Below are 27,456 nucleotides of genomic sequence, written 5' to 3'. Positions count from 1 at the left end.
TAAAATTTCTCAGTACTGGACTACGGTTTGTGCAGCTTTATTCACAGGAAAACCTGTTGATCGTATTTGAGTGTGTAGCCCATTGTCATTTTGACCATTTTCTGATACCAGTACAGCAATAGTCATTACAGTACTTAAAATTCAGTTTGCCTGTTTGTATCAGGGCTTCCACCTTTCCTAACAGGAAGCAAAGATGGAATTTAAGAAAAATGCAACCTTACAAGAAACTGGAACATATTAGTAACAGATTAAATTGTTTCTGTGTTTTTTTCTGTATTCTTAAGCAAAGCTGGTTCACAAGCTGACACGTTGATCTGTTGAGAGAAAGCTACACTGTGCACTTTGAAAGAGAGGTGAACATTAGACATCTAACATTAGACTTCTAAGAAACTGGCAGTTACCAGAAAGATGCCAGATTCATATTTTTGCAAGAAGCACAAATAGAAATCTTTGCTCTAGTGATTAAATGATTATCCTGGTTTTTCTGTTGTGTTTTTTTTTCCTAGTTATAACAACAGCAGTTATCTAAAAGATATGGAATGACAAGCTACCAATTGAACAGGAATTTTATCTTGACAGGGGTCTTTGGATACTTCATTTGTACATGTTTCTAACATAACTCATAGCTCACATACTGACACTAGTCAGTCAAAATACAGATGATCCTAAAGACTGAGATACAGCAAATGGCATCATATGAAAATATTGCAGATGGCTTCATCTAATTTTGAAATTAACCAAATACCTACTGTGTTTTCTATATCATATACAATGTCTCCTTCAGATGATTGGTGCCAATTAAGTATTAATGTCATGTATCCTCAGAGCCCAGCTCTGTGCAATGGTAGAAATGGTTTCAGATGAGTATATTGACTCAGATTTATCCAGTCAGATGACTGAGATAATAGAAAAAATCCCTGACAAATGAGGTTATGAAAAATACTGTATAATCAAACCTTATCTGTTTTCCAAAGAAGTTGCAGCTGAATCAGAATGAACAAAATACACCTTGGGATGGGAGGTGCCTGGGAGAGATTGGACAGAGGTGAGCGGAGTAGGAAACTCGCATGGAAGTGTAATGCAAGCGCAGGATGTGACTGTGGCTTTTTTATACTCCTGAAAACAAGGATGTGGTTGACTGTTGAGAATCAATAAGTACCTGAGATTTTATCACTATAATCTCCGGGGAGGGTTTGGTTGGCAGGGTTTGGGCTTCTTTTTTATTTTATTTTTTTTTAATGGTACTATCATGAAGGCATTGTGGACTAAATAAAATTAGGTCATTGGTCATTATTAGATTTTTAATACAGTTTATGAAAGAAATAGGAATTAAATAACATTCACTTTTTGAAGTTTTGATTCTTACTGTGCCTAAGTTCCAATGACAGGCTTCATTTCTTCTGTAATATGCACTGGACAGAGAGATTATTTAATCTTGTCTGATCTTAAACTCTCGAACACGTGAACATGGAAGAAGAATTTACGTAATTGTGATTCATTCACAATTTGGTTTGTAAATGTGAAAAAGTTTATTCAATCTTGCATTTATAATAGGCAGTCTGAGAGTTGTTACATAATGATGAAGTAGTTCATGCATTTTCAGTTGAAGTGGAAGTTGGACCTACTGATAACCCCCAAATTATAAAGAGGGTTCTAAGACCTTAAATGTGGAACTGTAAATTAAAAAATTTACAATGTATTGCACCCTTGATTTGTCATGTTTAATCTTCAATGCTTACTATTTAAACCCTATTCTGTAAATAATACAGGTTATTTAAATGCTTGTCAGTATAAAAATGAAGCTATTGACTTCTGGTTTTCCAGATAGTTTCCTGTTCCAGCGAGGGTGGTGCTGCCATTCCTGCCTCTACCCAACCTCCTTACCCTCCGTTGGCAGTAGAGGCACACGCTTGGGTGTTGTATGCAAATCACACACTGCTGTCAACAGGAAATCCTAAATACTGACATCGTTTCAGAATGTTTAAGTGGTGTTCTCTGAGTGCTTCAGGAGTAGTATTTCACAATAGGGCATCAGATCTATTTGTAGATCTGAACTTTTCTGTGTCTTTATAGGGGGGAAAAGGTACAACTTGAATGCCTAGAGCACTGTGATGCATTTACTGCCACACTGGAAATGCATAGTCTGTTTTTTGGTCTTGCAGTGGCCATGGGTTGCATGGATTGGACCCTGTTGTATAGACTGAAAGGATGCCCTAGAAAAGAGGTCCAAAAGTGATACCTTTCAGGAGAGCAAGGAAAAACTCCAAAACCAAAACACCCACAAACAAAACTTAACCCATGCCTAAGTGTTCCTTTGTAAATTAAGTACATTAAAGCATCGGAATGCCACAGCATAGAAACAGTCTGATGCTTTGAGGATTTCAGTCAGACTAACAGACTTTTAAAAGTGTTGTTGCTTCTCAAAAGACTGAATGCTTTTGTAGCTAAGAAAAGCAAAGCGAGAGGAGGAAAAACTGCAAATAATCCCAAGGAAGCTATGTTCAAGCTAAGTGTTTTGCTTCCAGGTCTGCTGCCAAAAGCAAGACAGAATTTTATGAATTTAGTTTTTGTTAATGCTTCCTGTAAGAAGGAATCCAGGATTAGAGTTAATGGGAGAAAGTAAATGAGAATTTATTCTGATTCACTGCATTACTAAATACTTTTTAAATGCCAGACAATGCATGAGGTTACTTTTTATTAACCATCTGTTCTCTTCAAAAAAACCCAAACCAGAACTGTTATAGAAGTGAATTTCAGGAAATAGGTTTTAGTCAAACCAAACAAGTTCTTCTTAAAAGTGTGGGTAAGAAGTAAATTAATTATCTGAAAAATTTTCACATAAAACCAAATACATTGTTTCACATGCTCTAGCTCTAGTTCTTTTGTTAGAATAGAATAGAATGTTCTTTTTTCTCCTGCATTTTCATCTGAGGATTCCAGTTTCTGGTTTGGGAGCAAAGTTATTGCTAAACAATTGCTTATTTTACCACATGCAGATAAAGGATGGAATAGTTACAAAGAAAGCTGAATAATAACATCTGGCTAGAATAATCCCCTCAGGTCTGTTTGCTACTGATGAGATAAGATTGGCCAACTCAGAGTAACACTGACCTGGAAATTACTGAAAATGTAGTTTCTGTTTTATTTGGAGGTTCACGTCCACAATAGTCTATGAAGGAAGTGTCCATGATATTGGTGCTTCTGTTTGTTCATACTTTTTTGATCTGTTTTGTTGCTGTCAGATACTTTGGTTTGTTTTCATGCTTTCATCCTACATATATTGGTAAGAAACTGAAAACAGAAACAAATAGAGGATGATATGCACAAACAGGCAGGGTTCCAAAATTAAACCTTATAGGATAAACGTGGCCTTAATTTGAAAGAATATACGAAAATGAGCTTTGATTTGTTCTTATGTATTTATTTATTCAAAATGAAAATAAACCACAGAAAATGCAAATACTAAAGCTTAGAAGTATACTTTCTTTATTCCCTTCAAGTGAAATTCGAAGTACTATTGAACTTTGTGTTCAAAAGAATGTCAGGCTATCAGCTGAATTTTATTTTTTTTGCTCTGCTGGAAGCTAATTTCATTTAAAAAATCCATTTTAATACAGTGATGGCAGGCTTTTCCTAACTGCATCCCTCAATTAAATAATAAAACTAAGAGCTATCCTAAATGGAAAGGTTACAGCCACCTTCTCTGTATCTTGTTTGCCTGTGTTGGCTGCATCTCTTCAGGTGGTTTTTCAGCAGAGCTAATACAGAACTGCATGTCCGTCAGAGGCAATTTACTCTGGTCTTTTTTGCCTTGCCACAACTTCTTTGTTCAGTTTTCTTACGGAAACTCCACATCAATCCAAGCAAAATTTACTTCAGTTCTTTAAAATCAGCAACAGTAACTTAAAAATAACTTGGAAAGAAACAAGTCCGTCTGTCCTCATGCTTGATTTACTTAAGAAATATTGATAGTACAATAACTTAAACAGTTTATACCCTCTGCTAATTATTTTTGAATTTTGTAGATGGGGAATTTCACTCTTAAACAGGCCAAATAAATTATATTTAAATAGTAACACATGATTATTTGAAAGTTAGCATAAAGTGAAGGAGCTCTTTAATGGTTCAAGTATATTTTTTTCGGATCCTCTGTTATTTTCAGAACTTTTATACCCAGAAATAATTTTGTCATATTAGAAAATATGTTTTTAATCCTCTTTTTCTCTTGCCTGCAGGGCAGCACAACTATTTATGTGCTGGAAGAAACGACTGCATAGTTGATAAAATTCGTAGGAAGAACTGTCCAGCATGTCGCTTGAGGAAGTGCTGTCAAGCCGGTATGGTCCTGGGAGGTGAGCTGCTTTTCAGATCTGATCCAGAAATAAAGGCCATCAGAAACATTTCCTTCAGTCCCTTGAGTTTAAACAATGTTACATTGATCCTGTAAGGGAAACAACCGTAGAAATATTTTATTTTTTGGAAGAATTACTTGAAATCTTAAAATTCCTTGCAAGTTTTCTTTAACAAGTCTGCAAATCCTGAAACGAAAATGCCTTTCTGAAGGCATCTTGCTCTCCTACTGTGTACTCATCTTCTTGCAAAGGCAGGAATTGTGTCTTTAGTGTGTATTGATTAAGAATTCTGGACCAGAAGTTTTGATTCAGATGAAAATGAAGCAAATTGAGACTGACACTAAAATCAGGAATCACTCCTATCCCCTTCATTTTTCTGTTGGGGTCTCCATCATTGCTTTGAGCACATGTCAACAAAATTATATCCTGTTCCTCCAAAGAGGACCAGGCAGTGGTTGTACCAGCACTGCAGGCTTTGCATGCTAGATGCATGAATTCCCACCTTTGTGTTAGTACTTGCTGTAACAGGTTTGCTTTTTTTTTACGTAGAAGTAATCAAAGTTAAGCACTATGCCTCTGAAAACCTGCAGGCAGAAAATGGTGTAGGTAATCACATGGCAAATTTGTCATGTATTTTTTTCAGATTTTTCATGAGAACATTAGCTCTATTAAGTTTTGGATCAGCACAAAGCTGAAAATTCATGGCTAAGACAATAAGAAAATGGATACCTAAGGATGATAGAATATGTTTTCAGAGGGAATTAAATTCCAAAGGATAAAAACCTGATTTAATTCTAATATAATTTATTTTAGTGCATCAGACATCTCTCATTCTGCATTTTATGTATTTTTTTTATCCCTGAAGGAAGAACTGGCCTTATATACTGTGCATAATTTAATTGTCTTGCTAATCTGTGTTCATTCCTAAATTAAAATGTGTATGTAGTTTTCAGACTGACATTTTGATTGCACAGCTATATGCCTTCAACTCCTGTAATTCTGTACAGAGTTGGAGTGTTCTGCACATCTAGCCATTGTGTCCTTCCTGTCCTTCCTGTATTTTATGCTTTTATCAGCAATGTGAACTGGTAGTTCCCAAGAAGTGAGGAGCTGTTGCTGGCTCTCAGAACTTCACCACCTGTAAGTGAGAGTGCTGCAGCTCCAGGGAACATCCAGTGGGATGAGAGTTGGGAGAGGCGATGCCGCAGTATGGACTGTGTTCTGTGTTGTGCTTCTGAACCTCCCTAGACCTTCAGCATCTCTCCTTTGAGTTGTCTTTTCCAAAATATGGTGACAAGAGCCACCAATCTAACTGGTGTTACTGCCTCACCTTCCTTCCTGCACATTGGTCAGCCTGTGCTGCATCTCAGTAAACAAAAATGGAGTTGATGAGCGTGTTGTTGGCACTGAACTGACTGGGGGAAGAAAGACAAAAGGAAGAGAATGAGTCCTTTGGATTCTTTTTAGAGATAAGTAGTGCTTTAGATGTGGGGTAGGAGTACATAGGGGAAACAGTACTAGTACAAAGGCAGACTTCTCACCCTGAACTGGAAGGGTTGTTTGCCCAGGTGACAGAACTGTCCCTTGGCTTTGGAAGGGAAGAAAGTCAAGGGGGCAGGGTCCAGAGCAGGCTGTGGAAAATGTATGTGGTAAGAATGGGGACTTGGAGAATGAGAGGGTGGCAGATAGAATGTCTGGCTTGTGAAGCTGGACAAGTGGTAAGGTTGTCTTGTGACATTTGCGCAACTATACCTATGAAATACATTCCTTTTCTGACATCAAAGCTGTCTTCCATTTTTGAGGAGATGTTCCACTCTGGTTCATCTAGTTCTCAGAGAGGCATGGGATCTCATCAGATCTCTGCACTGTTTTCCCCACCTACCTTATCTTCTGGAAAGAAGTGACCTGGCAGCAAATAGGAAGAAGAAGAAAACATTGAGGCAGTGGAAAAAAAAAAGGAATATATAATGGAGCCAAGGCTGTGGCTTCTCTTGTTTTTTCTTAGCTACTTCTGATTTGAGTGTAGCATTTCAGGTGCTTTTAGGGATGTTAACAGTTTAGGGGCGATTGGGAAGGTAATTACTCTGTGCTGATTGAAATGTGGTACTTAATACTGAAAGGGGAAAAAAAGACAAATGTAGGCAAAAAAAGGAGAGGAAAACTAGAGTGAAATGATACTATTTATAGATGAGAATTTAGAATTTGAAACAACAAAAGGACTGAATGGACTGTACAATCATAATGCTTTTTCTGCTCTTGCTGTCTTCTTATTTTTGCTGTTGCCATCTCTTATATTTCCTTTATTGTATCCCACGAGCAGTATTTCCTACCCGGTGTGATTCACAGACAGCATACTACTGAGTTTAGTTAACTTTTCCCAGGATCTGAGTGTCCATAAGGACATTTCCAATTTGTGGAACAAATGACATACTTAGATACATCTTTGAATATTTTTATGGATCAGAATTGTCACTACTTTAAATCTTTTTGTGTGTTTATACTTTAAGATTATTTTGTGCATGTACTTTCTGGTTTTTGCCATTCAGAACCTAACATATATATACTTTTGTTCTCTTACTCCTGCTACTTAGTTTCTTAATGGTGGCCTTCAGTTACTGAACAAACCTTGAATATTGCTTAATAAAGGTGAGAAAGACTTTAAGATTTTAGAGGATGCTGCCTGTAAGGTTGTTAAAATTCTTATTAAGGTAATTAAATTAAACTTACTGCTGGGAGAAGTATACTTATCTTCCACTGAGTGTTGGAGAGTGGCAACTGTATAGGTGGGGAATAATATTATATTTCATTGATAGCAATTCCATTTTTACCCTAATTTCAAAGCAATTAAATGAACCTAAGTTGTTTTAAAATAAATTATAATCAGTAGTTAGTAAATTATAGGATAGCAACAAATAGCTTTAGTAACTTGTTTCACCATATGAGCTCTTCCTTCTTTCTTAGTATATACAAAGTAAGTATGAATGAAAACACTTATTTCCTAATTCCTTAATAATCATTCTCTGTGGGAACATTAAATATCTTTGAATTTTATCAGCTCATAACTGGACATGTTAATCTATCGCCTTTCTAATCTTCTACCTAATAGGATAGCAGGTAGCTGTGTCAGGTCCTGGAATAAACAAATACCCAGTTTTTTATTTCCTATCAGACAATCTCATTTTCCCAGGCTGAGTGTCACAGAATCCTTGTTCTGTATCGCTGAGTTATCGCTTTCCTCATTGTTTCAGTCAGCTTTCAGTCCACATTGCAATTTAAATTAATTTTCCAGGTAATATTTTCCGAGGTAGCATCAAAGGGTTTGTTAAAATCAAGATGTATGACTTCTGCTTTGCTGCTTTGTTCCTTTATTTTATATGCACCCTTCTTAAGGTGTACACAGCTTGTGCTCGTGCACAAAACATAAGAGCATAGTGACCTTAAAGTCAGAGCCATAGTGTTCTGTCAAGAATAATAAATCATTGACATTTTTCACCTGATGACAGGATGTGGAGAAGGATAGTAAGATGCTAGCCTTTTACTAGCCTTTTTAATATGAAATGTCTGTTAATGTCTGATTGGCAGGGTGGTTGTCTCTACCTAGTGAAAAGAATATTAAAATGCAGAATTGCATATTAAGGATAAAATCATAATGTATTTGGTGATGAGATCAAATAGATTTTATTTTTTAAATTCTCTTGTGTTTTCTAGGTACATGTAGTTCAGAAACCCTATACACATGTTATTTATAGTAATCAAGGGCAAAGGAGCTGTGAGTACTAAGAAACTGCTTTAAGACAGCTTGGCTGTCTTAAATTAATGAAAATGTTACAAAGAAAAGGGGTGCTGGCTAAATATGCACAGACAGGTTTTAGTGTTAAGATGAATACTTGCCAGAACAGATTAGTTATCTCTACACATTATAGGACTAAGAGGAGACATTTGTTTGCCTTACAGCAACAAATTACCTGGATGTTTTTGTAAGCAGCAATTGAAAAACTAAGCTATTGTCACCCCTCTGTTGGTTTCTGTATGTCTGTAAGACTTTGCATTGATTTGACTTGGTGTCCTTGTGGTAGATGGGAAAATTTACTGCGAGTTATTTACTAGTCACCTCTCCAGTACACAGGCAACAAGTAGAGTTACTTTACTGGTAGCTGTTAGGCAACATAATTAGCAATAAACACACAGTCAATTCTGCAAGCCAGTGTGACATTAATTCTGATACATTTAATCACTTGGAAACATGGGTACTTATTAACTACTAGCATTTCCATGTGATAAGCACTCTGGTTTCTTTCTTTACTTGTTCTCTGAACTGTAAAAATATCTGAAGCCATTACTTCAGAAAATACCTGAAATGGTTATTTATGAACGATCAGATGCATTGTTCAGTTCTATTTTCCTTCATGCCTAAACAATCGTTAGTGGGAAATTCTCAGCATGTTTAGGACTATGTATAGCTTTGTTACAATAGAAATTGGCCCTCAATCTCATGTCATAATATATTGCCTGTAATTGTGGTTTGGTTTTTTTTTTTTTTGGTTCAGCTGTAATATAAGGTGTAAGTTTGTGTTTTGTACTTTACTAAGGAGTCACTAATCAGAAATATTTGTATTCTTACCAGAAGAGATGAAATGACCATAAGATTCTTGGTACACCTGATACTAAATTAAACTCAGAATTACATTAATGGGAGTGTGACCCCTGACTTCACTGGGTGATGAGTGTTACTAAAGAGCCCATCACTCATATTTTTACTATCAGTAACACGCATTTCTTGAATTGTTTTTTTAGTATACTGCCTTTGGGTCTTAAATAGTTCTTTATTTTAAATTGAGGTTTGGCACTTGTGTGTGCAACTTCCTTTTTAGTATGTGAAATGCATAAACTTGCATATCTATGATGGCATAACACAGAATTCTTTTTTTTAAGAAGATTTGGCTTTTTAGATTCTGTTCAATCCTGTCTGGTTTGTAGAGAGAATTGATTCTGCCTCCTGTGATACCAGTGAACATCAAGAATAATTAAGTAATACTATTTTTTCTGTATAAAATATTTAGAAATAACATAAGAAACCTTTCCATGTTTGATGTATTAATCTTGTTTGAAGTTTTGCTGCCCATGTTCTACTGAATGCTTTGAAAAGGTCAATTTAATTCTCTAAAGTGTTCACATTACGTCTTCCAAAATGGAAACACAGGACTTTCATAAAGTTTGCTATCTTCTGTGATAAGGGAGCACCTGAAGAAAATGAAATAGGTGTGTTCCTATGTAAAGCCGTTTTTGTCAAAGCTTTCTGATCTTGTGCATAGGGGAAGTCCCCTAAAGACAGGGACTTTCCAAGGAGGAAAGAAGTAAGTCTGACTATGCTAGCATCTCTTGATTCCTTCCATTAAAAGTTGAGAAAGGATTCAGAGCACGTGCAGAAGTTTAGGAGTGCTTCTCTACTCCAGTGTCCTAGGGCCTCTCTGGGGCCCTGGTAGCGTTGTGACAGCATGGCACTACCTCTAATGAAAACAAACAAACAAACAAACAAACAAACAAGGTAGTAAGAGACGGAGGAGACTTTGTCTTCTGTCTTTAGGATGTGATAAGTTCCCTTGTCTAGTCTTCTAAATAAAAGTACCATTTTCCAAAAGACAATTTGATATGCCCGTTATGAACTGTATTTTAATTCAGCCAAATAGATGCATAAAGCTGTGCTTCTGTTCCATTTCACCTCCTGTGCTTCTAGAGTGGTTTTTGCATGTTGCCATTTTATAATGCAGTTTCTCACTGGTTAAGTGATTAGATAGGCATTTTTTTCTTTTCAACCCCTGAAATACGGTGCAGTGCAATATTGTTAAAGCGTGAGACACCTCAATAAGTAAAAACATATGTGCTTCTCCTTATTGTTTTCTTTAAGGTTGAAATATGAACATTTTATTTGTCTTTGTTAGCAGAATGGTTTGCACTTTGTTTGAAAGCACGCTGCATCTCTCTTACTGTCCCACTGTCATGCAAATCAGACCAAAAATACCTGTATCTTCATCATCTTTTTATTTGTTATGACACCCTTTTTTGACAGAACTGAGGAATTTAATGATTCAACAAGGTTTTTATAACCTTTAAGCGTCCATTTATAGCGCGCGTGTTCCGTGCCAGCCACCTCTTCATGGATTCGCCTTTTTAGTGACATACATACTATAGTAAGATGATGATGAGGATTCCTGTCTTCCAGCCTGAGAAGATTTGATGTTCTGTGCCTACAAGCTGCACCTTCAGACTGTTTCCATGAAAGAAGTTTGAAGAGTTGCTACCTAGAGCTCTGCATGTTTGCGTAGTTATACAGATGCAGTATCTCTGCTTATTTTGGAAAGGCTGTTCAGCTATTTATTGTTGGAGGTTTTTTAGTTAATGTTCTTCAAGCCACTGCAGAATGGAAATAAGAACTGCAGATACTGAGCAAGTGACATTGTTCTCTAGAAAGTAGAGAGTTTTGTGAGTGTTGACATGTGGATTTACACTATTTGTTGGCTTTTCATTCACCCCCTGAACCCTGTTTTCTGTCTGGTAAAACAGATCATCGAAATAGAATTTAGCCATGAGACTGAAATGCCTTTATGGAACTGGAGGAAAGGAATTTCTGTGTGTAATAATTGATTACTAGTGGTTTTGTTTCTGAATATTAGGAAGAAAAAAGAAACAGTATCCTTAATTAATGTTGGATAGAAGCTGGATTGTAGAGCCAACTGGCTCAGCTCTCCGTGTATGATGGAACAGTGGGAACTGAACCAGAAAACACTTCATGAGGTTACTGTAACCTGGAATTCATGGCAATAATTTTAATGGGTGGGTGCCATTCATCTCTTAGTGAAGGGAAGAGGATATGAAAGGAGAAACTCTTAAAGAATTTTCCATTATTATTTCTTAATTATATAAGTTGTCAAAAATATTCAGAAGACAGTTCTAGTTTCCTTGTATAGATCAAAATTGTAATCCTGCACTACTGGGAAATATTAATGTTTCTGGCTAATTCTTTTTAACAGATCAACAATTTTCTTTTTCAGGTCGAAAATTTAAGAAGTTTAACAAAATTAAGGTCGTGAGAACATTAGATGTTGCACTCCAGCAGCCAGCAACCCTGCAAGATGAAAGCCAATCTCTAACCCAAAGGCTGTCCTTTTCTCCAAATCAAGAGATACAGTTTGTTCCCCCAATGATAAGTGTTCTACGTGGCATTGAGCCAGAAGTTGTCTATGCTGGTTATGACAATACAAAACCCGAAACTCCAAGTTCCTTGCTGACCAGTCTAAATCACCTTTGTGAGAGACAGCTTCTTTGTGTAGTAAAGTGGTCTAAACTGCTACCAGGTAATAACACTCACATGTACTAACTTCTGGTTAAGCAAGTATGTCATAGGAAGCAGTCAGAAGAGAGTATTACTGACTGCTTGTTAGTTAATTCTTACTAACCTCCCACTTCATCAGATAATGCAGGGACTAAAAATACATTTTAATAGGAGAGCACATCTAAATATTTAGATTCACTCTAAAAAACAAAGGAAGTCCAAAGAGTTCCTATATGTGATCATTATATATATATATATAGATGATGGCCAGAGATAGGACAAGGGGCAGTAGGTGGAAGCTGGAGCATAGGAAGTTCCATGTGAATATAAGGAGAAACTTTTTCACTGTGAGTGTGATGGAGCCCTGGGACTGGCTGCCCAGAGAGATTGTGGACTCTCCTTCTCTGGAGACGTTCAAAACCTGCCTGGACATATTCCTGTGTGATTTAGTCTAGGTGACCCTGCTCTGGCAGGGGGGTTGGACTAGATGATCTCTCGAGTTCCCTTCCAACTCCTGATGTTCTGTGATTCTATGATAATAGCAGCCTTTCCACCCTACCACCTTCTACTCTATTATTCATCCTTTTGGTATGAAAAAATGCTTATATTTCTGCATATTCTTTATTCTTATTTAACTGAATCTGTCAAGATCCAAGACTAGGTTCCAGAAAAAATCCATGGTACGTACATGCACTGTATAGTCATAGGGGCCTGATCTTGGGATATATAAAAGTCAGTTTAGTGTACACAAAGCCTGGAAATATGATTTCATGTGAGCTCAGTTTGACACTTCACTGCTTCAGGAAAGAATAGTCCCTATCACTGCACTTCCCCATTGCAGCTTGCATTTGTCAGACCTCTTGGTTGAACTGATTAATCTGATTTTGTGAGCAGGAAAACCCTATGTTATAGCTTCATGAGCTGAACCAGTTCCACTGAACAGCAGACAGCAGGCAGCAGGAGTAGCAGAGCTTGCTTGAAATACCTAACAGGACCAGGTAATGAAGAACAGGACCACTGTTTTCAGTGGCAGGAAGCTGTTAAATTGACTCAGATAGATCATAGCAATCTTTAAAAGTTACCATAGAGCAAATGATATCAAAGGCAAACACACAACTCAGTACTCTCCAGTTAAATGCAAGGAAGATACTCTTATGTGTCTGTTTACAACTGTACCTCTTGCTAAGAATACTAAAGTCCAAGCTGTCTATATTGAGGAAGAGTTGACTACAGTGATAATGTTAGGAACTGTCCTATTTCTGCCAAAGGATAATGAGATGTATTCCTGTTTCCTGAAATAGTCACTCCTGACTGCTAAAGTTACTTCTGGTTTGATCATTGGAAAATAGTGGATCAGAACAAAAAGACAAGGAGTTAATTATCAAAGCGAGACAGTTCTTATTTGAACGTCACAAACCTCAGAGGGCAACATCTCCAAAAGCACTTGTCTTTGTAGCTGTTCTCAGTGTTGTCAACTCAGAATACCTACTCAACTGATGCCTAATGAGAATTATAACATATTTTAACTTTGAATTTTGTTTCTAGGATTTCGGAATTTGCATATTGATGATCAGATAACTCTCATCCAGTATTCGTGGATGAGTCTAATGGTTTTTGCGATGGGATGGAGATCATACAAACATGTCAGTGGTCAGATGTTGTATTTTGCTCCAGATCTGATTCTAAACGAGTAAGTAGACTCTGCTGTTGCATATTATAGGTGGAATTTTAAATTCATTTGTGTCAATGAGAATGTGACATATTTGATGCCAAGACTTCATTCATTACTTTGTGTTTCAAAATGAACAGCTGAAGAACGTTCTCTGATCATACTGACATTTAGTAACTTTGGGAAAGGGTTTTATGTGAATCCCAAATATTCCATTAACAGTGCCAAACAAATGGAATTCAGATCATATTTTAATTATCTGTGAGAAAAATAATAATAAAAAAGATGCTATCAGGAAACTTAATTGATCAGTTGATGTTTAATAAGTGGACTGAAGTGGTATTTTCTTTGGTCATTGTTTCCTGGGTGTTTTTTGCAAATTGTATGTAGTCAGTTTTGACTTTCTGATAAACCCCTTTATTTCTAAAGTACATTTGATTGTTAGAAAATTGTAGTAATTTAGGAAGAAGGAACTTTAATATCAAGGATATATTATGTGAGGCTGCTCTTTTCTGGTTGGAGAGGGTTTTGTTGGCTTAGATTTTCCTTCACTATGCTGATGAATTCAGATAATTTTCATTTCGGCCCTTGTCAGTTTATAAGATCTGCAAATTAATTTTAGATTCTTTGGTTGTAATACATGAGAGGTTTCCAGGAACAGTACACCATACTTTAATCTCCCCATTTATTTTTCCTTAATATGTTTATCTTAGTTATTTTTTCCTCAAAATCTTAAAAGATCTACTGTGAAGTACTATGGAAGAGTAAAACAGGTTTTCTTGTAAAACCTATCTGGTTAAGGATTCAGAGGTGCCTTTGCAGAAGATTTAGGCACCGGAATTTAAAATGTGTAGACATGAAGGTTCTTGGCAGTGAAGTTCTGTATTAATTATGCTGTACAAATTGAAATACTTTGAAGGGATGAGATTGAGATAACCTCTGAGTGTATTCTGTCCCAGTGGTTGCATTCAGAAGAAACACAGAACAAGATAGCTTTAGGGAGTAATGTCATGTCTTGGGGTATTACCCTTTACTTGGACCATTGCTGCCACCTTGTGAAGAAGACTTTCTTCAAGAATAGGGTTGAGATAGGTGAACCCTGATTAATATCCCTGCTTCTGGTTGAAGACCTTCTACATTAAGAAAGAGGTGCGCTGGCACCTCTTGGTTGTAGAACATCTCATCAAGGTTGTATTAGAAACATGATAAACAGACATAAAAATTAATTGGCACACAAAATCTTAAGTGCAACTATTTATTGGGAGATAAGTTAACTTTTAGATCAGTAGAATGCAAGCAGCTTCATTGGCTACAGTGATGTCTAAGACTGTACTTTAATGATCACTTTAATCAAAGGTAAGTGCTGAACACAGCCAAAAATGTCAACTCCACCAGCCTCCCTGCCCAGATTATGCACCCCTGCGATTTCACTTAAGCTGAATCAAACACTATCTGACTGCACTGTCAAACAGATAAGGAAATGCTATGCTTGAGGAATACCCCAGAATAAAACATTAATTAGCAGATGGAAGTGATCCCAAATCTGATTTACCACATGGACATGCGAGCACTGATGCCAGAATAGCAGGAGGGCACATCTGGAGGTGGGAAGTGAGAATGGAAATTCCTTCCAGAGAAGCAACACACACTTGAGTTGTTTCAAAATGACCATGAAACCACAAACCAAAGATTGTTTCACAGCCAATCTGCCGTTCAGTGAGCTGAGTTGCAGTGCTCCTTGAGAACAACTTGTGTGGTAACATCAATTTCAGACCAGTAGAGCCAGAAGTGTTAATTTGACGATTAATTAATGAACTGGTATTAAAACCCTACAAGGATTTACTGTTACTTACACTTCACAGTCTCTGAAAACATGACTCAGAACACCTTTTAAGCATACCCTGAAAAGCTGCTGTTACCCTTCAGAGATACCGCTTAGGAGTCGAGATCATCAGAAAGGAATAGGAAGGGAGATTAAAGTAGAAGTAACCAGACCTTTCAGATCTAACAGATTAAATTTCTATGTTTAAGTCGTTAAAGAGGTGATGTGAGATAGCAGATATTGAACAAAGATGAAATAATTGTCATTTAAGATAACAGTAACACTTTAAATAACAGAAGGAAAAAAACTTATGTTCACTGACTGAAGTCTTTTATTCATGGGAAATGCATCCTGTTCTCATTGTTGACGGTACTATCTGCAGTCAGGTTGGAACGCTGATCTGAACTTCCTAGGGGGGACAGGCAAAATTTAGTCTTGCCATTGTTGTATCTAATTTATCTGGATTGGGATGGTGCTTTGCAAAATTAGCCCATGTTATTGGATCTTCAGCTTAATGTACAATGAATGTGGTTTATTTTACAAACTTTGAAATGTTACTGTTGCAGGGATTTCATTTGAAAACTACCTCCCCAATAAATAAATGCAATGAAATATACTCAGTATACCAAAATCTGAAAGACAAACATAAGATTTAAGTGCTGCAAAAACTAAACAGTTTGATGTATTTCCTTGTGTGATTTGTCCCGTTTACTTCTGCAGGAGCCTAGATAACACTGTACTAATGTCTACCTTCACTTTTTTGTTTATACTTACATATAACATTCTAAACTGTTTCTTTAATGACAGAATGCTACAAAATAATGCTATCAGTGTTGGCAGTACACTGTTAAACTTGCAACAAAGTATTTTGATGCAGACTTTTGCAGAACCTAGGAACAAGTTTTCTATAAACTTTCAGGTTTATTTTCAATTTTATGTTTTAAAATCTTTTCAGAGAACGTAAAAATTATCAAATTTAAAACCAGAGGAAAGTCCTCAACTTGAATTATAAGGGTATTTTTACCTAATAAAAAAAAAATTTGGTGGGTAGCATTCAGCTTTGATACTCTCCAGAGTTTCATTTGTTGTTTTTTTTCTGGGCAGCAGTAACAGATTAAACATCCAAAGTAATAGCACATTCATCATGATTAAAGAACTAGTGTAGGTACAAAAAAGTCAGAAAATTGTGTATGTGTATAACCTCTTTCTTGAATTTCTGTAATGCAATAATTAAACTGCTAAAAAGGCACTTTCCTCAAGCAAATAGTACTGGAGCTGTTTCTTTATTTTAATTTTTTGTTTTTTTTTTTAACCTTTTCTGGGTGTAAGACAGAGGATGAAAGAATCATCGTTCTACTCCCTGTGTCTATCCATGTGGCAACTCCCACAGGAATTTGTCAGGCTCCAGGTTAGCCAAGAAGAGTTCCTCTGTATGAAAGCACTGTTACTTCTCAACACAAGTAGGTTCTTTTATTTCTTTGTAACGTCATGACTAAAAGAGTTTTGTACCGTGTTGTTTAATTTCACAAGTGTTAAGCTATCAGGCTTAACAGATGGAAGCTTCGTTAGGAGGAATGTTAGTATTCCAAGACCTAAAAATACTTTTCCTAGTGTTTATAAGGAACATAATTTGTGATCCATTGTTGGTTTTATTCTGTGTAAAGGCACTGGGGAAATGCTGGATCCCTTTTGATATGGAGCTATACTTTGTAGCACATGTTCAAATCAAGTGTGCAGCATTTCTGCCTGGAAGCTCTTCAGCATAAATGTCTCTATGTAGATTAAAAAAAGTCAAACCAATGTTACAAGCTTTAGGGATATATAAAAATATTTAATAAAATTGTTAGTACTGAGGACTTTATCTTGGCCAAGAATTTAAAGCATGCTTACTCGAAAGAATTAGGGAGGTGGACATGGCAAACAATACTAACATTTATTCCATTTTTTGCACACTTAGAAGTAGGTCAAGTTTAGCCCTGAAATAAACGAAGGGTATTTTTTTCTTTGCTTTGTTTCTCTCATAATCCGTGGTCACTTTTAGTCATACACATCATTTAAAGAATCCAGCATGCAGCTGCGTTCCACTTTAAATGGGAAACGGGGCAGTTGATGAAGTTATTTTCCGAAAACATTTCTAAAATATGAGAAAGTTCATCTGCTGAGGGAATAACTGTTAGTTATGAATGCACAAGTAAAAGTTGAGAAAAGGCACCTCCGAGGAATAGAATTGGAAGACTGTTGGAGTTTGGTTCTCTACACATTTATGGTATTGGAGAAGAGATGTGGAACTCTGGCATAGCCTGGTTGTTGGCTGTGCAAAGTTTCAGTAAAAACTAAGGAACTGAAATTTATTCCCTCTTAAGCTGCACTTGGCTGGTATTTGCATAAGCTTGTGCTTAGAAAAAACTTGGTCTCAGCGGGGCCTAAGCAGTAGATTAAATTTAGCTCATATGATCACAAAAATTACTAAAATAATTGCAGAATATCATATACTCTGCTGAAGCAATTAAAATAATGTGGACAAAAGTCCATCTCTAACATAACTGCAGTTACTTTGCTGGAATTTGAATGTATTCCTATTTTAAATGCTTTTTACCTTGTTTACATCATGAAATGAACTCCCTTAGAGGGAAGTTTTACATTTCAGTGAAATTTAGATACATTTGTGATATTCCAGCTCTCCATTTCTGTCCCACAAAATTCAAATCAAACTCAAAATAACATTGCAGTGGTCCAATCCCTCTCATTTACAAGTGTATCAGTTTAACAGCATCCATCAATCTTCCATTTTTTAGCAACCGCATTGCCTTCGGAAACTCATTTTTAAGATGATATTTTTATGTATATGCAAGAAACAAGCTTGTTTAATTGTTTTTTAAAAATATTTCTACCTGCTCTGATGAGTTTTGCTTTATGTTCTCTCCTGCACTTATTGTCTTGTAGGAAAAAACAATTTGTCAGATCTTTGGGGAAAGGAACTCACCTAACCGTTGTTGCTGAGACATTTAGTAAACGTTTGGTACTGTATAAATACAACTCCACAAAATTATTTACAAAGAAACATACAACCTCATTGTTGTATAAAGTGTTTTTTTTAAGACTTCTTTTATTTTAGTCATAGTATTCATCTTAATCCTCTTCAAAAGTGACAGCATGGCCATCTCAATCTTTCATATACTAACAGTAAATCAAATCTGAACTTGTAGTGTCTCATTCTGTCTTCTGTTTGATTTATTGTGCAGATGAACTGTTTGATACCTTTTATATGATTTCAAAGAAAAAGCAATTTGTATGAAACATAACTAAATCTCAGTCTTGAGAAATTCCTAATTCTGATTGGAGACCCTGGCCTAATTTTTAACATGATTTTTTATTTTAAGCTGTGGCTTAGATGTTTTCTTTATGTTGTACATCTGACAGTTTTAAAGTTGTCTTGAGAGAAGAACTAGTCTTTGCAAAACATGGACCAACAATTGTATTTTCTGCAACTGTTTCCATTTTACAGGTCCTTATTTATTATCTCTAATACGCTGTGTTGCAGTAATGCCCCAGAAGTTCTGAACAGGGCTCTGTCTTGCAGAGGCCACGTACACTTCAGTTCAGAAAGCCTACGATTTAAGAAAGTAGAGCTATGCAAAAAAAAAGAGAGAAATAAGCCTATAGCAAGTTCAGTTCTAGCTCTATCACTTCCCAGACTTTTGATTTAGTGGAGTTGCAAAATCTTGTTGCCTAAGATCCTTGCCACTGAATAAAAGCATCCGCATTCTTTACATACGTTCAAGGGGAAGGAGCGCTTGAGCTACCTGTGTTCAAATTACATTTGTGCATGTAAAGCACTGTAATTCTTCACTCAGATAAATAGCTTTTTGTGATTAGATGGGAATGTGACAGTGCTTTTGCAGAATTCTGGGAAACAGGCCATCCTCTGCTGGAAGAAATCTTTTAACTAAATTCACAAGGGAAATGCAAAGACTTAACTGCTTTTTTAGAGTCCTAAGTCAGAGCATTCATTTAACCCTAAATTCCATCAGAATATTACTTCACATGAAAAAGTTATTCATAAGTGTCTGTAATTCTGCTCTTGGAGCAACCCAGAACCATCCAGGCTTTGAAAATGAAGCTGTTCTTTGTCCGGGAGATAACTTTCCATCAGTGACTATTTCTGCCTGTGTTTCTCCTAAGCACGTTGCATTCTCCACAACCAAGAGTTCTTCCATTCAGAGCCTCAATGCAGGTATGACAGGCACACTTTCAGATACATTCACAGAATCACAGAATCTTAGGGGCTGGAAGGGACCTCAGGAGATCATCGGGTCCAACCCCCCTGCCAAAGCAGGCTCCCTATCTCACATTCTTTGTGTCTGGACTTGAGAGGCTGTACTGAGAGAAACCAAAGGTCCAGCTCATCCAGGATTTCGTTTCCATCAGCTGCCAGAAGAAATCTAACGTGGCACCCCTAAAACCTAGGCTGTTAGTAGGTGTGGTGTTACAAATGTACTTTCTGTGGAAGCACTCACAATTTCTATACTCTGTTTCTGATTTTATTTGAGTTCTGTTTTAGTGAGAAATCTGACCCTGACTGCCGTAGCCATCTCTGTACTTACTAAACTTGCTGTTTACTGCATGTGTGTCTTCCTCCTTCCCCCAGATGTTAACATGTCTGAGGAGGCAACAGAGAAAGACACATCCTTGACAAACTGAATCATTTCCTCTCTCAGTCTTCTATAAACCATAGAATCACAGAATGGTCTGGGTTGGAACTGTCCCATCCAACCTGGCCTTGGACACCTCCAGGGATGGGGCAACCACCATTTCTCTGAGAAGCCTGTTCCAGCAAAATAAGACACTTCTGCATAACTGCAGTAGCGTAGTGGTTTGAGCTCCTACTTTTCTGTTACTCACAGAATCACAAAACAGTTGGGGTTGGAAAGGACCTCTGGAGATCATCTACTGCAGTCCCCTGCAGCATCACCTACAGCAGTTTGTACAGGATCACATCCAGGCAGGTGTTGAATATCTTGGAGGAGACTCCACAGCCTCTCTGGGCAGCCAGGTGTTCTCAGGTCTCTGTCACCTTCAGATTAAAGTTACTCATCTTGAGATGGAGCTTTCTGTTTTCCAGTTTGTGCCCATTGCCCCTTTCCTTTCTCTGAGCACCACTGAGAAGAGCCTGGCCCCATCCTCTTGACATCTGCCCTTTAAATATTTATAAGCATTAATCAGATCCCCTCTCAGTCTTCTATTGTTGAGACTGACCAGACCCAGCTGTCTCAGTCTTTCCTCAAAAGGGAGATGCTGCAGTCCCCTCATCATCTTTGTTACATCTCTTGCTGTGCTGGAGGTGACACAATTTTAATCTGCCTGAAATGTCTTGTTTTCCCCCTTGTTCTTCTGAGGAACCGGACATGTCTTAGGCAACTGATTTCAGAACAGGGCTTACGATTTCCAAACAGACCACCGTGCTTCTCTTGGTGCAGGGTTTGCTGCCTGATTTTCTTTCAGGGAATGGGTTTAAGTCCAACCCCTGGGCTGCCATCTCCTTTTTAGGTAGTTTCTGTTTTAAGAATTCCCTTCTAGTCAGTACACACACATATATTTATTTTTTAATTCCAGAAAGTGAAACATCACCTGGAAGTTAGGTAAGTCAGTGTTATTATGAACAAACATCAGTTTTATTTCATTTTTTAAAAGAGAGACAAATGAAATCTGGTGTGGCCTGATACTAGTCATGGTCTCATACAGATTGAAGATGAACTAGATACCTAGATAGCTACCGTGTGATTCATTTAACTGTGTGAGTTAGTCCCCATGACATTCTTTTCTCATCCATGGAGAAAAATAAGCATCTCTGCAGCATAATTCATCTCTTTGTAAAGCTAATTCTAAACCAGTGAGCAAGCCTTGTGCCCCAGACTTGCCTGATTTTTCCCACTAAAACTGTGGTGAGCTGATACCTAGCCCAGATGGAGATGCTGATACTGCAGAATGTGTAAGTTTGGTGAGGTGGACCACTTGCCTTATGCTTGCTGGCATAATCTGAAATGTTAAATATGACATTGCTGAGTGAAATGTCATTGTCAAGAGAGAAAGGAAAGGGGGAGAAGTTTTACTCGGTCGCAAGATGGGAATATTTCTTCCAAGTTTTTAATTTCTTAGTTGCCTTTGATGACATAAATTATAAGACTTGTGTGTTACACTCTGACGTATCAAGGAAAGTCAAGTCTAGAGCTTATGCCTGTTTCCTTACAACACTTCTCATCAGTGATCAAACACGGTCCTATCACTGGTAGTCACTAACAGGCTGGTGTCTCAGTGTTCTCTCCATTTCTTCATTTGGGTGAAGCTGAAGAGTGAGTTCTACCATTTGCTTCTCCTAGCTGATTTCTCTAAAAGCTGTTTGCATTTAGTACTCTGACACTGCATCTCTGAAGTGAAAGAGGTCCAAACAGGGGCCTGAGCCCTGGGTGCTTTGCTCTCTACGATGCTTGTGAGTCGTTAGTTCCTCCCTTGGCTCCAGTTGGAAGCACTCCTGCTAGATCTCTCTCACATAAATCTGCCGGTGAGAGGGCTGGCCCTCAGCATCCATAGATCTTTCCTTGGGGACAGGAGTGGTTCTTTTAGCATTCTTCATTTCAGCAGGCAGGTGTAGTTGAAGCTTAAGACTTATTTCTGGACATCAGCAATTAGCACAGTTGACTAATTGTTTCTGGCATACCATCTTGACTAATTGTATCGCTGCTGGAGTAACTCTTGAATGGGAAGAAGTACCTGGCGTCTAATGATGAGGTGCACTGCATAGTCTGAAATACTATAAATCATTCCAATGCTTTACATTTCTCCTATTGCCTGCAGCATAAATTGCAACACAACTGTTAACTTCTTTTCTAGTTCCTTTGGAAGGTCTAAGGAGCCAAAGCCAATTTGATGAGATGAGAACGAGTTACATTAGAGAACTGGTGAAGGCAATTGGTTTGCGCCAGAAGGGTGTTGTGGCCAACTCACAACGTTTCTATCAACTTACAAAACTGATGGATTCCATGCATGATGTAAGTTTACTTGTTTGTGTGTTTTGGTGTTTGTGTAATAAGGTGCTACCATTCCTTAGATGTGATTTAATGCAAACTGGCTTATCAGACAAAAGAACCAAACAAAAGAAAAAACCCTGCTTCTTTCCTTCAGTGCATATAAATGTGAAGGGATAGCTTCAATAATTCAGCCTTAATATTTGCTAGTTTATTGTTTAGCTGTTATATGTAAGATGATTTAAGTGTTTGAGAAACAAGCATTTGAATGCTACCAGTGTGTTCAATTATTTCTGTAACATAACTACTAAGAGTTAGAGAAAGACAACCAAGACTGTTTTTATGACCCTAAGTCAGCCACTTCTATGTGGGAATTCCGTTTATATGGAATATAGGTGTAATTTTTTCAGTACATGCCATTTCTTCAGTGTCTGTCTATACTTGGGAACTGAAGACGCTCTGAGGACTCTAGAGGTGATAGCATAGATGTGCATAAGTGTCTTAAAAGATGCAGCTCAGTCTCTGAGAATCCAGCATGTGTCCTATTGGCTTAACATTCATTAAAAACAAGGAATGACTCTTCCTTTAAACCTTTGCCCACGTGAATATTGTGTTGTCACAGCTTGTCTATCTCTGCAGGAGAGGCACAAAGCAGAGACACAGAGACACCCATCCCCAATAGCTTTAGCAAGTGCTGGAGGAGTCTCACTAAGATTTTTAGGAAGAGTGCTTTTGGATTCAGCACTGGTTGCGAGGAGCTCACAGGGAGTTCAGGGGAGGATAAGGTCTGGCACATTTGTTGTCTTCTGCACTCAGAAAAATCTACATTTTATTGTAATTGTTTATTAATAATTTAAATTATTCATCTAAAACCTTTCTTTGTCACTAATTCACCCTTCTGATGGGGAAAGAAAACCTTTGAGGATCCCATTTATGGGAGTTAAGAGAGGTAAAAATATCAACAATTATTTGGTTCACTCAGTGGACTCGAGTCTTTTGACCCACTGCTCAGACCTCTCCATCAGCTTCAGAACTCCTATTCACAGTTATGTTGCCTCAGACACCAGCAGAAGGAGAATGAGCCAGGTATGAAAAGCATCCTCACAGGGGAAGGTAGACAGCAGAAGTTCTGAAGGGAGAATGTAGAACTTAACTTTAGGTATTTACTGGCAGTGAGACTGCGGTTGTCACTTGGGACTGTCAGTGCTAAACCCTTCCCTGGAGCTGAGTCAGTCACTTTTTACTCACAAAAACAAGTCCTGTCCAGCGTACTACTCATGGTAGCCCAGTGCTCAAGGCACCTGTTCGGAACAGTCTTGCCTGGGATAAAAGAACTTCCTGTCTTACCTGTAGTAGTAATTTGCAATCTGAGTGTCAGAGGAAATCCAGAGAGAGACCCTTGAGTATTGGGCTGTGGAGTCAGTCTCTTCATTTCAAATACTTCAAAGTAAAACAGGCTTAGAGGGAGGGTGGGAGGGAAGGAGGAAGGGCTGCTGCAAAATAACTAGCAAAGTGATGGTTAGGGTAGTGCTTGGTCTGTAGAGGATCTTTGTTCAGTCCCTGTTTGGGATGAGGCTCACAAGGGAATAGCACATGCTGTCCCTCGGAGCAGCGTTTGACTAGCACATCATAAACAACGCGTGGAGACGTGTGATGGACACGAGTCTAAAATGAAAGATGGAAAAGTTGTTTAGTAATTTTCCCCAGTGCATGCACCAGGGAAGATGCTATCACTTTATAATGTTAGTGAGGCACTTCTTTTATATAACAAACCATTTAGTTATATTTATGATATAGGATTAGGATATTTTAATAAGAATGACAAGTACTCACACTTCTGATTCAGGGAACGACAGGGGAAGGTATATATTGATGTCAGCTGATGGATGTGTAAGTGATTGACAGCATGTTTATCGGTCTGCATTACGGTTAGCCTGATTTATTGTTTATATTTTATTGAATCCAGCTGGTGAAACAGCTCCACCTCTTCTGTCTGAACACATTTCTCCAGTCCCGTGCACTGAGTGTTGAATTCCCCGAGATGATGTCGGAGGTGATTGCTGCCCAGCTACCCAAGATCCTGGCAGGGATGGTGAAACCTCTTCTCTTTCACAAAAAGTGAAATGGCTTTTCTCTTATCATAGAGATGATTTCTGGGTCTTTTTGGTTTGTTTTTTTTTTTTGTTTGTTTGTTCATTTTTGTGAAGATTTTGCAATGTCAGGACTTCAGTGCATTTGTCATACTTACCCTGCCTACTGCTTTATACTTGTAACATACACAAGCCATTAAAGCTTGATGTACATATAGTGAGTTCCTGATTCCTTAACTGCAAAAATCACAACAGTCATAAGAAATGTTTTGTAAACTTGGCTAGATTGCTTTTTAGATGTGCATAAGAATGACAATGAATAGAGTTTTCTGATTTCTAACAACAGTTACACGTTTTTCTTACATGTTACATGGTCTCAAATTTCTGGTAGAACATGGTGTAAACTTTTTACTTCAGTACATTGTGTGCATGGGTACATGTGGGCACGTGAGTTATACAAGGTTTTGGAGGAATTAAAATGAATATTGCCCACGTTTTCTCACGGATATTTCACTGTTTATTAGCTAATCTGCCTCACAGAAATATCCTTTCCAAGTCAGCTGGCCAGGATCAAGTCGACATCACTGCAATACCTTGTAACTAAAGTGCTAGCCCTAAAATACACATTTGTATTCTTGTCTGTGCTCCTGCTGCATTGAAACTCTGTGTTCAGTGTACTGAACTGTTCGGAGCCATTGGGTGCAGTACTCCTTCAGAAACCAGACAGCTTAGGAAAATTTCAGCGTGGATTACACCAGAAGTCATGTGTATGCAAACCCACTCAGCTTTGGTTTGTGTTATTTTCCTTAAAAGTTCAGCACTTACTAAAGCTACATCACTTCACTATAGCCTTAAATTTGTCGACTTTAGAATTCTGTATTTCAGAAGCTTTAAATAGAGATGTTTTCGCTGACCACAACCCTTAATAATCTTAATGCTTTGAATTCCATTGCTGAATACTCAAACAGCCATTAACATCAAATTATAGTGAGATTAAATGCAAAGAGAAATGGAAAGTATGTCTGCAAACATTTGAATACCCTCCAGACCCATTTCCTCCTTTCAGTACTTTAGTGGAGCAGCGTAGTTTGTATTTTAAAGGCATGCTGTTATAATTGGGGTAACTGTAAAACAGGAATAGGACTAATTTTGCTTCATACATTCAAGAAGAATGTTGTGTTTCACCATGGAAGTGAAATACTGAAAAATTACAATGTGGCAGTGTTTGTTACTTTGGTATGGACATGAAGCAACCCCTGCATTTCAGGCAGTAAACTGTTGATATCTTGAAACAGCAGAAGAATGGATAAAGCACGAGAAGAATTTATGAGTCTACTAAAATACTACAAATTTGTCCAATCACTTAAAAAATCCATACAGCTTCTCTTAACAATGTAGGAAATGCTGAATCTTACTTTGGTACTTGCTGGCCGTACGCTTTGGCTCTTCCCCATTGCATGGTGGCTGCATCCATCGTGCGACAGCGTGCTGTTGATGGTGTGTAACTTGGTCTGTGTCCTTGTCACATGAACAGAGGCTCACTGGACCTAAGTTCAGTATCCTCGTTAAAAGTAGAAATAACATTAGCTGTTCATAAAAATCATGTCCTGATTCTTGAAAGAGCTGTGGGCAACTAACACTAAAGGTGGATCTAAAGGTATCCTTCACGTGTTCGTTTCCCTAAAGCCAGTCAAGAAGCAGCTACATTAAACTGGGGATAAAAACATTTTAGACATTCCCATGTAGTTGTACAAAGCCATTAGAGTTGGTGCAAAGATGTGGCCTTGGATAAAATGGTATAAGCAAATTTTCGTGTTAGTTGACTAGTTTTTGTCATTTCTAACTGCCCAGAGAGAAGCAATTTACTTCATATCCATTACAGTCTGACTTGTAACCGTGATCCTTAAAGCAATTATGTTTTAATAAATAACACAAAATTCTTTATTTCTACATATGGAAGTTTTGTTTTCTTTATTTTTCCTTGTGTTTGTACTCAGTCACTGTGGAGCTCAGTAAAACAGTCCGTTTCAACCACTTTGCTCTTGTGTAACGGTGTTTTACTGCATTCTTTGGGAATATAAGCATTGCCACCTGATTTACCATTGGATTAACCAGACTGTTACTGTTGAGATTAAACTGCTAACAGAACCTTCCCACACTAGAAATCACTCTCTGACACCTTAATTCTGAAACTAGAAGATGGGGCAGGCAGTGTGTTTGCTTTAGGAGTGCTCCCCCCATCAGCCTAAAATTTGTTCCAAGTGGCTGCTGTGTCACTGTGTCCCACACATATGGCAGTCTGAAATGCTCTATATTTGTCTCACATGGCACAATGAAAAAGGAGGAAGAGATGTCCTTTGGGAATAGGTATCAAAGGTTAAAAACATTTGCAGACTGGAGTTGAAGATCTCAAACTCACAGAAAAAAGTTCCCAAAGCTTCATGGTCATGATAAATGCACTACCTGAGGCAGAACAGGCTTGGCTAAGTGGGGTTGCTGTATGAATTCGAAAGTCCTGTATTCATTCCTGGATTGCCTGAAGTTAGAAAAAAATGGTTTAATTTGAGAACTTCCGACTTCCAGTTGATAAAATTGCCTTTAGTCTCAGCTTTGATACCATTGCTTGCTCCAGATGAAACAGGCACCATGAACAGTGATCAAAAACACCAGACCACTTCCTTCCCTGTAGGAATCTCATGTACTGTGACTGTTCAACACTGTGGGGAAGTCCAGAACCATCAGCTAATGAGGCTTTTTCTCTGAGGTTTTTAGAGAGTAAAAGGCTTTTCTAGTTGTCTCTATTTCTCTGCATTAACATTTGGTTTAAGATTTAGGAAGGGGTGTTGGGGTGGGGATTGATCAGAGCTTTACAAATAGGTCTAAATATCTTCACAGAAGAGTCGGGGTTGGAAGAGACCTCTGGAGATCATCTAGTTCAAGCCCCTGATAAAGCAGCAACACCTAAAGTATGTTGTACAGGACTGGGTCCAAGCAGATTTTGAGTATCTGCAGAGAAGGATACTCCACAACCTCTCTGGGCAGCCTGTCCCAGGGCTCTACCACCCTCACAGTGAAGTTTTTCCTCATGTTCAAATGAAATTATGGGTGTTCCAGTTTGTGCCTCTTGTCCCTCATCCTGTCACTGGGCACCACTGAAGAGTCTGGCCCTAT

General features: G+C 37.8%; 1 protein-coding gene across 1 annotated transcript in view; it reads left to right on the top strand.

Moving 5' to 3' along the window:
• Positions 1 to 24,317, top strand: part of PGR (progesterone receptor) — a gene marked incomplete at both ends in the record, with an annotated part of 35,962 nt that extends 11,645 nt beyond the window's left edge. Inside the window, 6 exons of the mRNA XM_084273703.1 lie at positions 4,236 to 4,352; positions 11,402 to 11,704; positions 13,228 to 13,372; positions 16,503 to 16,633; positions 22,062 to 22,219; positions 24,162 to 24,317. Coding sequence (XP_084129829.1) covers positions 4,236 to 4,352; positions 11,402 to 11,704; positions 13,228 to 13,372; positions 16,503 to 16,633; positions 22,062 to 22,219; positions 24,162 to 24,317 — 1,010 coding nt within the window. The remainder of the gene's footprint in view (positions 1 to 4,235; positions 4,353 to 11,401; positions 11,705 to 13,227; positions 13,373 to 16,502; positions 16,634 to 22,061; positions 22,220 to 24,161) is intronic.
• Between the last annotated feature and the right edge of the window lie 3,139 nt (positions 24,318 to 27,456).

The sequence above is a fragment of the Gallinula chloropus genome (genome assembly GCF_964237585.1).
Source record: "Gallinula chloropus genome assembly, chromosome: 1".
NCBI lineage: Eukaryota > Metazoa > Chordata > Aves > Gruiformes > Rallidae > Gallinula > Gallinula chloropus.
Note: the sequence above shows the minus strand (reverse complement) of the source record. Positions and strands in the feature narration are given on the sequence as shown.